General features: G+C 36.9%; 1 protein-coding gene across 1 annotated transcript in view; it reads left to right on the forward strand.

Moving 5' to 3' along the window:
• The window catches only part of smyd3 (SET and MYND domain containing 3), a 240,256-nt gene extending 221,779 nt beyond the window's left edge, over positions 1-18,477 (forward strand). The window contains exons 11-12 of the mRNA XM_048190903.1: positions 17,031-17,139; positions 17,697-18,477. Coding sequence (XP_048046860.1) covers positions 17,031-17,139; positions 17,697-17,798 — 211 coding nt within the window. The 3' untranslated portion in view covers positions 17,799-18,477. The remainder of the gene's footprint in view (positions 1-17,030; positions 17,140-17,696) is intronic.
• Positions 18,478-19,650: the final 1,173 nt, after the last annotated feature.

The raw sequence follows: 19,650 nt of genomic DNA on the forward strand, positions 1-19,650 counted from the left end.
AATATGACCTTGATCTGATTAAAGCTCTAGGAGGAGTTCATTAAAGTACAACATGTGGAAATGGCAAAAACTGCCAAAATTTTGTAGAGAAAATTCAAAATATCTCACTTCCTGTTGGGTTTACAAACTTTGCACCCAGGGACTTTTTTGTAGGTATTGGGCTGTTACATCTGTCTACCGAATTTCATAACTGTACGTGAAACGTAGCACGAAGGGCACTTAATTGAAATTTTCTAGGTGGCGCTATCGAGCCATTTTGCCACACCTAATTCTGAAACCAATATCAGATGTAAATTTTCACCACTTCTGATGCGTGTGCAAAGTTTCATGAGTTTTTGAGAACGTTTAGGCCCTCAAAAATGCAATTCATTTTGGAGAAGAATAAAAATTGGCTGAGCAATTCCAATAGGGTCCTCACACCATCGGTGCTCGGGCCCTAATAAAGTCGCATTTTTCATTATTTTTGGACCAAAATCTATATAAGATGCTTCAAAAACTTCTAACTAACCCACTGATGTCACATGGACTGCTTTGATGATGTTTTTATTACCTTTATGGACATGGACAGTATACTGCACATACATTTTCAATGGAGGGACAGAAAGCTCTCGGACTAAACGGGTCTTACGGGTTTGGAATGAAATGGTTTGTTCATTTTTGGGTGAACTAACCCTTTAAAGGGGCCATGAATTGAGAAATCAAATTTTCCTTAATTTTTTGACATGAGGTCATTGGGGCATAAAAATATAAAGTTTCAGAACTCAGAACTTTCTTGTTAACTCAAAAACTGCTTTTATTGAAACCAAGCTGCCTAAATGACTTGTGTCAGATTTTGTCTCAGTCATAGTGCGATGAAAGACCGCCTCTGCAGAAGAAGATCAATGCCTACTTTTACATCACTGCCTCTTTAGCCCTGGCCACCGATTCACACATGCATAGGAGGTAAATGAGAAATGCAAATATGCAGGATTACTTGAGCAACAGAACAATAGAGATTCCTCAGAGGATTACAAGATGTAGTGCAGTATCAAGTTGCAAAAAAACAGTCTTTGCATTGTCTTCCTTGTAATCCTAACATTAAGAAAGCGTGGATATTTTTAACAAAGTTCCAGATCGCATCAGTAAGACACTGTTAATTTGTTTGCTTCATTTTACTGTGGATTCGTTTTTAAACAAGATATAGAGACTGAAAATAAAAGATGATGCAGTATGCCCAAGCGCTCGAGGATGCGCAAGCATGAGAATAGAGCCGGAACTGCACCTCCTAGTATCCATTTGGCGAATCTCCACTCCCTCCCCAAATCAGATAAGTTTCTCCTCTCGTGAACAAATAAGGACTTTTCAAGCTCTGATTCTCTGTGTTTCACGGAAACCTGGCTGAATGAAGCCATTCTGGACAGAGTGTTAAATCTGCCGGGTTTCAAGCTATTCAGAGTGGATCGTGCGGGGAAATTGCTTGCCGGTGGGATATGTCTCTACATCAATGAAAGATGGTGTACAGATGTAACAATTTTGAAGAAGATGTGCTGTCCTGATCTAGAAGCGCTCTTCATTAACTGTAAACCCTTCTACTCGCCGTGGGAGTTTTCCTCATTCATTCTCGTAAGTGTGTGAACGCAGCTCTACAACAGCTGCATCTTCTCCCAACCTACAGGCAGAAACTTAAATCTGCCAAGCCTATAGTAAGGACTGTAAAGAAATGGACCAATGAAGCCAAGAGGGAATCACAAGCTCACAGATTCTGTCACATTATACATCAGTTTCTGTGAGAATATGTGCTTTCCTACAAGGACATATTTAACATACAATGACAACAAACCATGGTTCACAGAGAAAATGCATACAGCTTTGTCAGGCCAAAGAAGATGCAGGAATGGGGACAAAATCTTGTACGATCAGGCCAAAAACACACTGACAAAGGACAAAGTGGCTAAGAGAAGCTACTCTGAAAAGCTGAAAAACAGGATTTCAGCCAACAACCCTGCTTCAGTGTGGAAAGGCCTGAAAGACATTACGAACTACAAGAAGCCATCCCCAAACTCTGCAGGGACTCAACAACTGGCTGACAACCTGAATGATGTTTCACCAGCCTGTCTAAAGACCTGTGCTGTCCAGCTTTCCTTCATCTTCTCACAGATCTTTAATGAATTACTGTGCAAAATCCGTTCCAAATGCTCCATTATCATCCGGTACCAAAAAAGCACAAAATCGCGTGACTTAATGACCTGTTGCTCTAACATCTGTGGTTATGAAGTCATTTGAGAAATTGTCATTGTCTTACCTGAGGGACATCACAGGACCCTTGCTGGAGCCCTGCAGTTTGCTTATCGAGCAAACAAGTCAGTGGATGATGCAGTCAACATCACCAGCTTTCTGACAGATAGGCAACAGCTAGTGAGAATGGAGTAATTCACATCTAACACCTACACAATCAGAACTGGTGCCCCCAAGGATGTGTGCTCTCCCCACTGCTCTTCTCACTGTACATGAACGACTGCACTGCCAAAGACTCCTCTGTCAAACTCCTGAAGTCTGCAGACGACACTACTGTCATCTGGTGACATGACTGCATATAAGCAGGAGGTTGAACTGCTGGCTGACTGGTGCAATCATAACAACCTGGAGCTGAACACGCTCAAAACAGTAGAGATGATAGTGGATTTTAGGGGAAACCCCCCATCACTCCCCCCACTAACCATCATGCACTGTGGCAGCAGTGGAGTCATTAATGTTCCTGGGCTTTACTATCTTTCAGGACCTCAAGTGGGACAATCACATTGAATCTATTTTGAAAAAGGCCCAACAGAGGTTGTACTTCTTTCGCCAGCTGAGGAAGTTCAACCTGACACAGGTGCTGCTGATGCAGTTCTACTCTGCAGTCACTGAGTCTGTCCTCTGCACTTCCATAATTGTCTGGTTTGGCTCAGCTACAAAATCAGACATCATAAGACTACAGAGGACGGTCCGGATTGCTGAGAGGATTATTGGTGCTCCCCTGCCCACCCTCCAAGAACTGTATACATCCAGAGTGAGAAAAAGGACTCTGGATCCCTCAACATCCAAGCCACCTCTTTTTCCAACCAGAACAGCCAGGCACAATAGAAGTTTCTTCCCCCAGGCAATCTACCTCATGATCAATTAAATGTTCATTCTTTTCTATTATATTTGTATATAGCACACCTGTACATATTTATTGTCTATTTTGTTTAGTTTATATATATTTATTTATATATATATTTATAGTATATATATATATATATATATATATATATATATATATATATATATATATATATATATATATATATATATATATATATATATATATATATATATATATACACAGTATGTGTGTCTTATTCACATATCTTTATTTTTTATTTTACTATCTGTGTATTGGTGTTGTCTCTGTGTACTGGAAGCTTCTTCTGTCATACTTGGCAACAAAGCTCTTTCTGATTCTGATTCTATATTGGATCCGACAGCAGTGTCTCAACACACAAGTGTGAGTAACAATGTTTTTACCATGTGTCACTATGGCTTTGTCAGTTAAAGATCACTTGATATGTTCTCACTTTACTGAAAATGATGAACGGTGAATATAAGAATGACATTGCGAGAAACAATGGTACATTCATTCATATTTCGTTTACACAAAGCACCATAAGTTGTCTTTTTTCAGCTATAACTGTGGTAACTCCAGGTTCTTTATTTGCCACAACCAAGACTTATAAAGCATATGTAATACACCTAAATGTTTCACATTTGGCAAATGTTTCAACTATGTACCAAGATAAAAATCGTTCTGTATTGTCTTTGTTTAAACACTAATGTATAATGTAACAACTACCTCACAAATGAATGACTAATAAATATAAATTAAAGTAAATATGATTAATTACCACACTGTCACAGACTGGAGTATCCTTGGTTTTTGAGATGCAAGCTCGTTGTCTTCTGATTCTGGATCAGTCTCTGGTTCAATCATGTTTGGCTGAATTTCACCATTTGCCATTTTCAACATCGCAAGTTTTCAAAACAATTCCGCACGTGTAATGGTTTGTTTTTGAGGTTACAGTTGAGTTAAAGGTCATTTGCTTAAGCTTTCTTTCTTACATTCCAGACTAGTTCAAGTCCTCTATGAAAATGAGACAAGCTGGCATGTCATTAATATGCAAAGTAGGGCATTAAGCAGTTAATCCAATGAAGTGGAATAAGGAACATTCCTGAGAGTCCGGCTAAACGCGATAACTGCCAAGGGCATCCTGGTCTGCAGAGTTTCCCTTCTCTCCAGAAAAACACTGACCGCTCGGCTTTGACAGTTTCAGAGCTCTGCAAGGGATGTTTGTTGGAGGTTCATGAGTGATTTCACTCTAATGTTTATGTACTTGGTCTCATTGCCTGAAGTGTTGCTTTGCCTCTAACTACTAATAGACATTGTGCATCTAGTTAAGTTGTAAACAGAGCATTCTTAAGACCTGACTCACTGCATGTTTATCATTTACATTGCAAATTTTTCTGTTTCAGATCACACAAAACAAGAGAAGTGTGTATCTAACTTCACTAGATCACTTTTTGTTTTTATTTAGTTGAAATCTCTACTGGAAGAACCTGACCTGATCATTCCTGTCATTTCTCATTACATTACAGAGTGCATGAAAATGTATTTAAAACAGCCAGAAAGTTTTTTTTTTTATTATTATCATGCCCACAAGGGTAGCATTTCTATATTTGCAAGTGCTGTAGGTTAGCTTCTTCTGTGCTTCTATGAAAATTAAATTGACTACTGACCAAGTCAAGCTTAGTCACTACTGGGGCTTTTAAGGCATCACTTTTATCTCATTGCCAAATAGCATGTGATATATTCACAGGAGGTTCAGTCATAGTTCATCAGTCTACATAGTCTGCAGTCTTCGCTTGAGGCACCTACAATGATGTACAACAGCATACTGCTCTCAATGATTTCAGTCTGTTTCTGTCTCCAAATTGTCATTAAACAGTGAAATGTGTAATTTCTACACCATTAACAACGTTAAACAGATTTGCAGAAATAATGACTGTTTTCAGCTTTTTGCTCAGACCAACAGATCAATTAAAGTGTTAGTTCACCCAAAAATGAAAATTCTGTCATTTATTACTTACCCTCATGCCGTTCCACACCCGTAAGACCTTTGTTATTCTTCGGAACACAAATTAAGATATTTTAGTTGAAATCCGATGGCTCTATGAGGCCTCCATAGGGAGCAATGACACTTCCTCGCTCAAGATCCATAAAGGTACTAAAAACATATTTAAATCGGTTCATGAGAGTACAGTGGTTCAATATTAATATTATAAAGCAACAAGAATATTTTTGGTGCACCAAAAAAAAAAAATAATAACGACTTATATAGTGATGGCCGATTTCAAAACGCTGCTTCAGGAAGCATCGGAGCATAATGAATCAGTGTGTCGAATCAACTGTTCGGAGCGCCAAAGTCACGTGATTTCAGCAGTTTGGCTGTTTGACACGCGATCCGAATCAAGATTCGACACGCTGATTCATTTTTGGGTGAACTTAGCGCATCCATATACAGTGGGTACGGAAAGTATTCAGACCCCCTTAAATTTTTCACTCTTTGTATTGCAGCCATTTGCTAAAATCATTCAAGTTATTTTTTTTCCTCATTAATGTACACACAGCACCCCATACTGACAGAAAAACACAGAATTGTTGACATTTTTGCAGATTTATTAAAAAAGAAAAACTGAAATATCACATGGTCCTAAGTATTCAGACCCTTTGCTGTGACACTCATATATTTAACTCAAGTGCTGTCCATTTCTTCTGATCATCCTTGAGATGGTTCTACACCTTCATTTGAGTCCAGCTGTGTTTGATTATACTGATTGGACTTGATTAAGAAAGCCACACACCTGTCTATAACGGTCTTAACCTTACAGCTCACAGTGCATGTCAGAGCAAATGAGAATCATGAGGTCAAAGGAACTGCCTGAAGAGCTCAGAGACAGAATTGTGGCAAGGCACAGATCTGGCCAAGGTTACAAAAACATTTCTGCTGCACTTAAGGTTCCTAAGAGCACAGCCACTAACTTTGCAATATTGTTAATTTAATTAACATTTGAAGTGACTTGAGCTGAATGATGATACTATTGTCTATTGTAAAATAACTAAGTTACGTAATAAGTTTTTTGGGGGGGAATAACGCATTATTGTAATGCATTACTTTTAAAAGTAACTTTCCCCAACACTGATTATAAATAAAATTCTGACGTACCACATCCACCATGTTTTCATTGTCATGTGGCCTACAGTATGGTGCCAATTTCACATATCCTCTCCCTTTGATACATAGGATAATAAAGTATCCAGCGGATGTGCAATTTAGAATCTTGCCAGAAGTAGTAGGTCATCTGGATACTTTTGTTTTATGAATACCATGAATTCAGACATACTGGTCGGCTCACCTACACTTTTTTCGCCTACTATATAAAATGCAAGTAGGCATCGAATCTGTATTGTATAAAGCACTATATAAATAAATGTGAAAACTACATCTTGAAGCCACTATACAGTATGTGGGGTTGTGAAACCACTGCAAGGCAAACAATACTGTGGCCTTTTGCAGCAAAAAAGGAAACACTCAAATTTTTGACAAATTTAATGTAATTGCACATTCATTTCCACAATGTTGGTAAATGTGCATTTAGAACACATTTACACAGTTTCACCACTGTTATCAGATGTTGATTTATGCAGATCCTGTCGTGTTTTCCTCAGCACAAAGCAGCAGATCCTGGGGCGTTTCAGCTGCGAGTACCTTCTGACATCTGACAGTCTCTCAGCACCCCATCCTGTTCTATAGCTCACACTACCCAGGGATGGAATGCTCAATGTATCTCATAAAGGACAGTTAACACTTATATTATCAAGGCAAATTGGCCAAAAAAAAAAATCTTGCAAGCTGGTTGAATAAAACCTTTTGCTGTATAATTGTCAGTGTGCAGACATTTACGTTGCTGCATTGCTCATGAACCCAACTCTGATTGGATGTGCACACTTTTCTAGATCTTTTTCACTTAATATATTCAGTCAGGCTAATTAAAGCCTAATTATTTTTAATGAGCTGCTACTGAAATAGATATTTTACCTACTGCCAAAACACCAACAGGTGGTGTAAAGAAAAGCCCGAAATTCTACATGAGTACTTCGGCGATGCATATTTCTATTCATAGATGCTCTATGAAACAGAGCTGTTATATTTAAATATTTATGAAGAGTCTCTTCTGCTGTGCATACTGCTTTTACCTCAAACTTTTTAGTTCTGTTCATCACTGAGCAGAAAGACAAATAGAGGCCACTTTATTTCATGCTGGCCCCAAAATGTATTTGAACACTTAAGCCACACTTAAAAATGTATGAAGGTCATTGCGTTATATAACAGAATACCAAAGCAAGTTTTGTTTGTTGGAAAGAAAGGTAGCACGAACGCAGTTTACGCAAAAACCCCATTTGGTAGATTTTAAATGATAAAATAATAGATATACTGTTCAAAGTTAGTCAAATCTCACTTCAATTATCATTTTAAGTGCTCAGAAGTGTCCAAATAATTTTTAGGGCCACTGTATATTTTATACATTTAATTTAAATAATGTATTAATAAAAGCTGAAATTAACATTAAGATTAATAGATGCTTTAGAAGTATTGCTAGTTCATGGTAACAAATGTAGATAACTAATGTTAACAAATGGAACCTTATTGTGTTAAAAAACATTTTTAATTGAAACCGCTGAAAATTTGGGTTTTTAAGTGCACTGACAGCTTCCTTGAAGTGTCCTTTGAGGTAGAAGAACTTCCTTTGTCCTCGTCTCACTGTCATGACTCAGAAGAAAGATTGGAAACTTAAACTTCTGCTGAATCGGTGCCAGAACTTCATCGCTAGTGCGTGTTCTCCACTTCACTTCACTTAGAAATGAGTGTAGGCCGGGGTCAAAGCGAACCCGATCTTGCTACACAACACAGTGATTTAATTAAAAGGCTCCTCGGTTTTTTAGGGTCAAAAAATATGTGTCGGCTGTCAGCGGTTCAGAGGGGAAATGGGTGTGAAATGTGTGAGAGGGATTGTTTTGGGGGCACCTACAGCATTGCTTCATAAAACAGATAAAAAATGCAACCACACACAGTTCTGAGAAGCTGCCAGAACGTTTCGGAGGCCCAGGAAGGCATTAGTGACACTGAGACCGCAGTGTGGGAGTAACAGAGAGGGCGCTGACTAAACCAAGTATTGCGGCATGCAGAGGGAAAGGGATGGGGTCGAGCAGGATCGGATTGTAATGGAGGGCTTTGTTGTTAGTCTGAGGGTTCAGAGATGGAGTCGAAGGTGGACGGCTGAGGGAGTTAGAGGCGATATAAAGGTGAGCGGGCGGTAATGTCATGAGTCATATACAGTAGGTGATAGTGTGACTCTGGTGTAACCAAGCATGTTCCCATGCTCTGGAAGAGAAGGGTCACAGAAAAGAGAGATGCAGAGACCCAGAAGATTCTTATACATCAACATGTTCATGAATAAAAAATATGCTATTTACAAAGAAAACAGCCTTTCTGCCTTCATGTCTGTTGTTTTTAGCCGAAATTTTTAGTGCTCAAGGGTTGATTTTTCTAAACTGAGGAAGCTTAATTGGGTAGTTTAATTTAAGATTTTTAAGGTTGGCGTCATGGTGGCTCAGTGGGTAGCACTGTCGCTTCACAGCAAGAAGGTTCTTGGTTCGAGCCCTGGATTCCTGAGCCAGGAGTCCTGTGTGGAGTTTGCATGTTCTCTCTTTGTCAGCGTGGGTTTCTTCCGGGTGCTCTGCTTTCCCCTACACAGTCCAAAGACATGCAGGTTAGTTGGATTGGACATGCCAAATTGGCCATAGGAGTGTGTGTGTGTGGGTCCCAGCACTCTCAGTCAGGAAAGGAATCCAGCGTAAAACCTGTACCAAATCCATTGTGTTTGTGCGGATAATTCAGATGAAGCGTACCCTGCAGTTTTTACGTTTTTTGAGGTAAAATGTGTTGTTTCTGTGCCACTGGCATCACAAAATAGAATTGCAAGACTTTAACTGTTTTCAAACATGTCTTCCAAACCCTCTTCCCCGCATGCCATTGGTCACCAAATAGATAACCCCGCCCCAAACTTACGGCATTGGTTGAAGAACAAGAGGTGTTTCATAGTCACATTTTTAACACCATTAGCAGCCAGAAAAGAAAAGAAAAATCAGTGCTTTTAAAACAACAATTTATCGTTTTTTTGTTTTTAGTTTGTTCTTGTAGTTTAATTTATATAGTTTGTTCTGTTTTTAGAAATGTAAGAAATTAGATTTGCTATGAGCCCATTTCAGAACACAAATTAAGATATTTTTGATAAAATCCGACAAGAATACTTTTTGAGCGGCAAACAAACAAAATAACAACTTTATTCAACAATATCTAGTGATCGGCGATTTCAAAACACTGCTTCGAAGCTTTACGAATGTTTTGTTTCGAATCAGTGGTTCATAGCGCGTATAAAACTGCCAAAGTTACATGCTTTCAGTAACCAAGTGTTTCGAAATTTCAATGGTTCACCACAGGGGGGCATGACTTTGGCAGTTTGATACGCGCTCCGAATCACTGATTCGAAACAATAGATTCGTAAAGCTTCAAAGCTTCATGAAGCAGTGTTTTGAAATCACCCATCTCTAGATATTGTTGAATAAAGTTGCTATTTTTTATTAATTTTTTTGGCGCACAAAAAGTATTCTTGTCACTTCATAATATTAAGGTTGAACCACTGTAGTCACATGAAATGTTTTAAATATGTCTTTAGTAGCTTTCTGGGCATCAGAAAGTGTTAACTGTCTTGCTGGCAATGGAGGCCTTACGGAGCCATCGGATTTCATAAAAAATATCTTAATTTGTGTTCTGAAGATGAACAAAGGACTTACGGGTGTGGAACGACATGAGTGAATAATTAATGACAGAATTTTCATTTTTGGGTGAACTAACCCTTTAACATACTGTAGCCTAAAATTTTATTGATTATCGATAATTTGATAATTAATAATAATTAATTATTGATAATTTTGAATAATTTTATAAAAAATTGTTACCACAACATTGTTTGTATTCAACACATGCCTCCATGAACGTAAAAAAAGGCTCAGTGATTGATTTGACATTGATTTACATGCATTCTTTCATAAACACTAGCATCAGCACCACAATCAACCTTCATGTTGTCTTCACTGCTGCTCAGAGAGAGTTATTTGAGATTGATGTCACATGACAAAAGCACTTTTAATGCATGGAGATTTTAAAGCTGCAGATTACGGTGCCAGGGCTTTGTTAATGTGCTGTCATTGTCTGCTGGGTAGATTATTGATAAATGCTATTGTCTTTCCTGGGTGTGGTACTTTTTTATAGCTCCCATACAAGTTGCCGTTTGCCGAGGAGATAGAAATCACAATTTAATATTCCTCCAAAGTGGTCCCGGCAGAGATACAGCTCTTTGTTCTTGGTAATGATCCAGCGTGGAGATGAATAGAAAGGCTGAGCTAACACTAATGGGAGTGTTAACAGGTCGCTGCGGCACGCGGCCCCTCCTCTGGCTGTTGCTACAGCAACAGGAAGTGCTGCTCTAATACTGATGATGGTTTTCTCTAGCGTGGCTGGTCATTGATAGATGATGGACTTTAATAGAAACATACTAGTTTTGTGCAGTGGTCGTGTTTGTAAAGCCAATGTAGTTGTTCAGAGATATCGTTATTTGATTTTTTTTTTTTTTTTTCTTGGAGAAATGCAGGTTTTGGCAGGTTTCATTGAGGTTGTATAACACTGAATACATTAGTGGCTATGTTTATTGTCACAGCTCATCTGAGATCATTTTCATTTGGTATATCAACAGACCCATCTATCAAATTTATTGAATGTAGTTAAATAATGCACATTATTTTGCTTAGGTATGTGTTTTGTTTTGTTTTTTAATGAATCACTTCTAATTGTATATGATAGACTTAAAGAAGAAAGTGTGAGTCTGTTGTAATTTAGAGTATTGTGAAATCATTTCATTTCATTTCATTCCTACTTAATGGCAAATTTAGCAAGAAAATACTGAAAAATTAAAAATTGAATTTTCAAATGATTATTGCACTCAATTTATATCTGTAATTTAGTATTTGCCTAGGGAAACATCGTTATTGCATTTACATGCTATATAATATATATATATATATATATATATATATATATATATATATATATATATATATATATATATATATATATATATAAATCAATTTGAAAGTGTATATATACACACACACACACACACACACACACACACACACACATATTAGCGCTGTCAGATCGATTAATTACGTCTAACATAAAAGTTTCTAAATATATGTGCGTATACGTGTATATATAATACACACACACATATTTCTGTCATGACAACTCTCGGAGTGTTTGGCATGGTAATGGGTATGACAATGTTGATATGTTTGGTCTTGGCAGAATAGATCTGCTACGCTGCTTCTGCTTTTATTACTGCTGCTGTTGATTATTGCTGCTGCTGCTGCAGAGCAAGTACAGGACTTGCTACTGCCAATCAGGGCTTGACATTAACACCCGCCAACCCGCCAAATGCGGGTAGATTTCAGCTGTGGCGGGTAAGACAGCCACTCCCACAAGCCACTTTGGCGGGTTGAATATAATTTCAGCCTACAGCCAAATGAAAAGTAGCCAAGCTCGTCGTACCACAAAATTACAATTCAGTCACAATTCTTTATCGATTAACTTGCGGTTAGTGAAGGTGGGATAGGCGGAATCGCGCTAAATGACACAACAGAAGCGCTCGCGTGCGCGCTCGCGTGCGCGCTCAAGTTCTCCTTGCACCTGAATACACGCACACACAGATGTCAAAATGCATCGTGTGGAGTATCTCGCGTGAATACAGTCGGCTATGGCTTACGGCTAAGTGGACGTAAACAGGTGGGTAAAAACTGGATATGTGTCAGTATATGACGTCCATGCATTCAGCAGCCCCCAAATAAATACCCCTCTGTCATTAATGTTAATCAAACATCAAAAAATGTTAAATACATGTATAGGCCTACATGTATGCTAAATAAACATATGTATCTGAAAAATATATATTTTTTAAATTACTATTTGTAATTTGCTTCTTTGTTCTTTTTATATAGCCTAACAAAAATAACTGTACATACAATGCAGTCTTGATTTGGGTGGTCAGTCTGCATTTGTAAGTTTGAAAGGGTTTTAAATCTTGTAAATCAAGTAAAATGACTCAAAATCAAGTAATTTAAGCATGCCAGAGTCAACTTTAATCATATAAAATGTAATTTCCCAACAGCAAAATTGTGGCCAGTGAAAATGCTGAGTGGCTAGTAACTTTGGAAAACCACTAGCCACATTGGCTGGTGAGCAAAAAAGTTAATGTCAAGCCCTGCTGCCAATACATACACGACACACTGCTGTGAGCAAGTAAGACATGCTGCTGCTGTACAATATAGCATATACGAATTACCCCCCAACAAAGCAGGTGACATGATATTTGAACAATACAATCCAAGTGTACTGTATGTCAGAAAATCCCCCATCAAAGCAGAAGGCAAGATGACGATTTAGCCCTCACCCCCCAGCAGATCTACCGCCAAAACATATGTACTGCTGCTGCATAGGAACCGTGTGTTTGCTAGCTATGTGTGCCTGGCCCATTAGTTTTGAGTATGAGAAATGGGGCCATAAGACTAGGCTCTAGTGGCCTATTAGACTATGTGTGCCTAGGCTACCACGCCGGATGGCTTAACTCTAGTTGCCTATGACTATGTGTGCCTGAGCCAAAAGGCTCAAACATAACCATTTAGAACACGCATTATGTGTGGCTTTAACAAATTTAAACATTGCAGGCTAATAGAGATGAGAAAAGAAACCCCATTTGTGTTTATAAAGCATACAGTTGTATTTTTTTTAAAGAAAATGACCGATCGACCCTTATTCGAAAGACCCTTACTCCTCCTTTGGTATCGTTTAAAGCCCTTTGAAGCTGGACTGAAACTAATTTTGACCTTCAACTGTTTGGAGTCCATTGAAGTCCACTATAAGGAGAATAATCCTAGAATGTTTTCATCAAAAACCTTAATTTCTTTTCGACTGAAGAAAGAAAGACATGAACATCTTGGATGACATGGGGTTGAGTAAATTATCAGGACATTTTCATTCAGGAGTGAACTAATCCTTTAAGCAGAGAGTGATTTCTGACAGATAAAACACCTTTGATGGCCACAGCTCGGGATCAACGACGCGTGTCATGATCAGCCACAAATGATAAAATCATTCTACATGAAATCTATTAATAAGATGATGATAACATATCTGACATTGGCATAAAACGCTGTTCGTCCTGTAGTTATGAAATATGTCCAAACCGAATACAGCTGCTCACGTACTTAGAATGTAGATGAGGTGAAAACACTTTTTGCGTTTTGATTCATGATAATATTCACTATGCATAATCAACTCATTAGCCAACTCATTTCACTTAAATTAGCAACACGTACACAGTGTTACTAAACCGCAACTTCTGCTGCGTTCTGTTGTTGTTGATATTCGCTACATTGCAATCTGAATGTGTTATCCATGCTGCTGCTGCTTTACAAAAATACTAGAATTGCTGTAGCTCCGTTAAATTTGCGAATACAAAAGCGAAGCCTGTTTTTCACTTAAAGAGTTCAGCAAGCTTGTCTCTGTATCCTTATACAACATTGCATATTCGCTAACTGCTAATATGCTTAGTATTTCGCTCTAAGCATTAAAAAAGGACTGTTGACGTAAGAATCGAAAGCGCAGACTATGCAAAAACGCACAGCGATATAGCATGAAAACCCGTGTACTTATCTTAGATGTTGAGTTTCAGATGATTTCTGAAGCGCGCTGCACTGCTAGGCAAATGCTACTCATGTATTCGAAGATTGAGCACACAAGCTCATTGGCTACTAATACAGCGGGAACCAATCATCTGTGTACTGTAGATAATGATGTGAGTTGAAGGACCTATTAACCTGTCCATTAGAGTTTCATGCCAGAACTTTGTACATATATATACTTGTACATATATTTATACACACACATATTTACAAACGTTTATATTAGATGTGATTAATCGCGATTAATAGATTTGACAGCACTTATATGTATATATATATATGTATATGTATTATATATATGTATATGTATGTATATATATATATGTATATATATATATATATGTATATATATTCAATTAATAATGTTAGAAAAAAATCTTGATCATGTAAGTGCAATAAAAATAGCCTTAAATTTTATATTCTAACTGTCTGTATTGTTTAAAGATTCTGTTGTAGACCTTTCTGGTCTGAAGTGTTGTATAAATATTTCTCAGAATTTAGTTTCACATCCATCAAATTCCTTCATGTGCCTTCAAGTGTTTGTCCTTGTAAAACTTGAATCCTCATTCTTTTATTGTAACATTTAAAGAGTCTGATATTTCTAGACATTTTTACAACTAACAAAATCACCAAGGTCTTTAAAATGAACCTGAGGAGCTTAGATCATCAATCTCTGCTATTGGATGACCTTGACAGTGGCGGACCCGTAACTCTTGACAATAAAAATCTGCCCTACGTAATGAAGACTGTCAGGAGGAATCCCAGTAGAGGAATATTTCACAATACAAGTGTGGCCAGACAATGACTGAGCTTCTCTGTGAAGAAGAAAAAAACAGAGTTTTGAAGAACTGTAAGCTCTCATCTTCATCATTGATTTTACTGCCAATAATTTGACCTTAAAGTGAAAGTCAGTTAAGGCCATGAAGATGAATCTACACAGCTTAACTGAGCTCATCGAGTTATGAGTTGGAACACAAATGAAACAAAACCCAGTACCATATGTGCTTGAAATGAACATGAAATCATTTTTTGTTGAACATTCTGAAAATAATTTGTGTTATTGAAGTAAAATGGTTTGAAAATGATGTTTTCATACTGTGTCCCAAGAAACACCTCATATATTCTTATCTTCTTGCTAGAAGAAGGCTTTGTGAATTTATGTCCTGGTTTTAGCACGGCAGACAATCAGCCTCTCTCTGGTTTGCCCATCTCAGCATAGAGGATCACCCATAAGCCTGGCCTACTGCCCTCGGCTCATTGCGGATGAATGGGAAATGTGGAATAAAGGCTTTTCTTTCTTGCGCTGCTGACAGGGAACATCACCCTCACCATCCTGAAATATATGCTGATGTTAGCATGTTTCCTGCCAGGATCACAGCTATTAATCTGATGTGCTCAAACACCATATATAAAAGAAATGTTGACTTTTTCTATGTGTGTCTACATCAGTTGTCTGGTGTATTTACTTCTCCTAACAAGGGAAGCAGTCTTGCTTGCAGATGCTGATTTAAAGGATTAGTTCACTTTTAAATTAAAATTTCCTGATAATTTACTCACCCCCATGTCATCCAAGATGTTCATGTTTTTCTTTCTTCAGTCGAAAAGAAATTAAGGTTTTTGATGAAAACATTCCAGGATTTTTCTCCATATAGTGGACTTCAATGGAGCCCAAATGGTTGAAGGTCAAAATTACAGTTTACAGCGATCCCAGAGGTGAAATAAGGGTCTTATCTAGAGAAACCATCACTCATTTTCTAAAAATAAAAATTTTATACGCTTTAACCATAAATGCTCATCTTGAACTAGCTCTCTTCTTCTTCTCTATTTGAATTCCAGCAGTGTACACACTGCTAAGTGTATTACTGCCCTCCTCAGGTCAAAGTTTGAACTAAATTGTCATATACAATATGTTAGTGCAAGTTAGTTCAAACTTTGACCTGTGGAGGGCAGTAATACACAGTGTCTACACTGCTGGAATTCAAATAAAGAAGAAGAAGAGAGCTAGTTCAAGATGAACATTTATTGTTAAAATAAGTATATAAGGTTTTTTTTTTTTTTTTTTTTTTTTTTTTTTTGAAAATGAGCGATGGTTTCTCTAGATAAGACCCTTATTCCTCGTCTGGGATCATGTAGAGCTCTTTGAAGCTGCAATGAAACTGTAATTTTGACCTTCAACCATTTGGGCTCCATTGAAGTCCACTATATGAAGAAAAATCCAGGAATGTTTTCATCAAAAACCTTAATTTCTTTTCGACTGACGAAAGAAGGACATGGACATCTTGGATGACATTATCAGGAAATTTTAATTTGAAACTAATTTGAACTAATCCTTTAAAGTACATTTCTTTACTACAGTTTCCCCAACCCGATCTCATACAACCAATTTGTACGTATTTTACAAGGTGACTAATTCATACGACCTCACTCATACGAATTTGTATGTGTTTTGCTAAATCGTGTATATTTTACGAGTTGCCAAATTGCCAAACCCTAACCCCGCCCCTAAACCTACCCATCACTGGGGTTTAGACAAATTGTATGAATTTGTATGAGTGATGTTGTACGAATTTGCCACCTCGTAAAATACGTACGAAATGGTTGTGAGATAGCACTGGTTTCCCTGGTGTGACCAGAAGTTTAGTATTAAGTTAATGGTATATAATGTATGGTGACTATATTAATAATTGTGTAATAAGTTTCTTGGCATCTCAAGATTATTGGCATCTCTCTGATTAAGCCAATATTAGAAGCAGATAATATCAGAACTTGATTTAATTTTTCTTTTTTACTCAAGATTAAAATGTTCTGTGCTTAATTTTTAATATTCTTGTATAGTCAGTCTTCCAGAACTAAAATTCCACTACAGTTTTGGTATTTTGCATTTCAAGTGTGTGTATATCTCTTGTTGTTGGTCCTGAAACTCTCTTTCTAGAGTTGGAACCTACATGTAGTCAGTAGCAAAGATCTTTAAACTCTAAAACACAAAATGGCCACTTGAAAGCTCACATTGTTGCCATTTATTTTACCAATTCTACAAATATTCTTCTGTTTCCTCCTCCAGATTGTACTACTCCGATCCTCATCCGTCCAGAGCGGTGGAGCTGCTGCGGGTGGGGAAGCTGCAGCACTACCTGGGCCGACTGAAGGAAGCTCAGGGGAGCTTCACACAGGTCTGTTATCAGATGATCTTTGGCCGTATAACCTACTTCAGAGACATCAGGACTGTAATGAGACCCTCGATGGCGATCGGCTGCATTCTGTCCTGCAGTCAAGCTTGCCGATTGTCTGATTGTTGTCTAAATGGTGATATGGATGTCTCCGCACTGACTTTACCATCTGTCTGCTGGTGTTTAATTAGATTTTGTGATATAAAACTCAGTCGGAGTAATGCAGACTATGACAAAATGGCAAATGACAAAATAAGGACAAAAACATTGCAAAAATGCTTTTTTTTAATCTTGAAACTTAGAGAATGTTGGTCAAAGAATAACAGCCCTTATTGGTTTTATGAAATGGCTGACAGAAAGAATTTTATCTTTAATTTCACCTTAATGTGCCACATTTCTTCCACTACAGTTTCACTCGTGACACTCTCGGTGCACCAGCCAAACCCCACAGTAATATAATAGCTGCTTTGGACTCTCACAGCTCCTGTTTCAGTCCTTTAAATGAATTGCCTTCCTTCACATGACAATCATTTAACTCCGCCGTCTCTCTTCCTCCTCAGGCCTATGACATCATGAAGGTGACCCACGGGACGGAGCATGCCCTGACTAATGAGGTGAGGAGAAAACTGAGCGAGTGCCAGGCCGAGCTTGGCGGAGTCTAGGCGGCTGATGCGTGGCACCGCACAAACCCTGCGTCATCATGTGGAGAACGACACCGCCCCAACCTCTCTGCCTTTCTGCTGTCACGTTGGCTGTCAATCAACACGCCGCTATATTAGCTCTCAAATGGAATGTTTCTTGATGGTTGTGTCTGCCACCTGCTTTTGTGCCATTGTGTATCAAACCAGCTGGTTTAGAATTCTATTGAAAAAATTAATAATTTTTCTCTGCTGCTTCTACTCGGCATGCCAGAGGGGAAAAAGCAACATTACTGCCATGCTTTTTTATTCCATTTCCATATTTTTATATTTTGATTTTTTTTTTTTTTTTTTTTTTGCAATAATGACAGAGTGCTGTTCCCCAGAACAGCTGTTCACTTTTAACACTCAATCCAAAGTATAGTTTACTACCCTCCATAATTTCAAAAGAAAGTCCTGCTTCTAGGTATTTTGAGCCAACATTAATGGTTACAACTGGAAAAATATTGCTAAATCTAAATAATAAACTAAATAATAAAAATAAAACAATAATAAATCTAAATAATAAAAGTATATGCATCTATTGCAAAGTCTGAACTATTTGGGTCACTCCATTTTGATTTGTACAGTATCTGCATATTATTAGCTTAACAAACAGATATGTTTGATATCATATTAGTATTAAAATGCATCTGATTGAGTATTCAGTGAATTGTTGCATTAATGTTACATGTTGTTTTGGTCACTTTGGGTAAAATTTGATTAAATTAGGTAAATTGTTCTTTTAGTATTGTTCATGTACTATTATAGTATTTTAAATTAGCTTTTATTTACATATTTTTAATTTTAGTTATGTGTTTTTGTGATTTTATCTTTTTTTTTATTTCAGTTAAAGCAATAATAAAGCAATAATAAAAAAATAAAACCATCTCAAGATTAAAGTTGATCAATTTCGAGAAAAAACTCGTTAAATTTCGAGAAAAAAGTCGAAATAAAATGTTGAGAATAAAGTCATTAAATTATGAGAAAAAGTCGTTAAATTACAAGAACAAATTTGTTAAATTATGAGAAAAATGTCGTTAAATTTCAAGAAAAAAGTCGAAATAAAATGTTGAGAAAAAAGTCATTAAATTACGAGAATAAAGTCATTAAATTACGAGAAAAAAATCGTTAAATTTCGAGAAAAAAGTCGAAATAAAATGTTGAGAATAAAGTCATTAAATTACGAGAAAAAGTCGTTAAATTACGAGAACAAATTCGTTAAATTATGAGAAAAATGTCGTTAAATTTCAAGAAAAAAGTCGAGATAAAATGTTGAGAATAAAGTTATTAAATTACGAGAATAAAGTCATTAAATTACGAGAAAAAAATCGTTAAATTTCGAGAAAAAAGTCGAGATAAAATGTTGAGAATAAAGTCATTAAATTACAAGAAAAAGTCGTTAAATTACGAGAACAAATTCGTTAAATTATGAGAAAAATGTCGTTAAATTTCAAGAAAAAAGTCGAGATAAAATGTTGAGAATAAAGTCATTAAATTATGAGAAAAAAGTTGTTAAATTACGAGAACAAATTCGTTAATAACTTAATGACTTTATTCTCAACATTTTATCTTGACTTTTTTCTCGAAATTTAACGAGTTTTTTCTCGAATTTTAACAACTTTAATCTCGAGATGGTTTTATTTTTTTATTATTGCTTGGCCCTAATCCTCTTCAGTACTTTCAACATTTCTTATTATTTTTATTTTTTTAAGTTTTGTTTTTTTATTGAATATTTAAAATTGTATTATAGGAGATTTAAGTTACCGACAATGATATTTAGTAGTTTTAGTTAACAGCGCAGATTCAAATATGACATTTCAGACTGCCATTTTAA

This window comes from Megalobrama amblycephala, linkage group LG5 (genome assembly GCF_018812025.1).
Source record: "Megalobrama amblycephala isolate DHTTF-2021 linkage group LG5, ASM1881202v1, whole genome shotgun sequence".
Lineage (NCBI taxonomy): Eukaryota > Metazoa > Chordata > Actinopteri > Cypriniformes > Xenocyprididae > Megalobrama > Megalobrama amblycephala.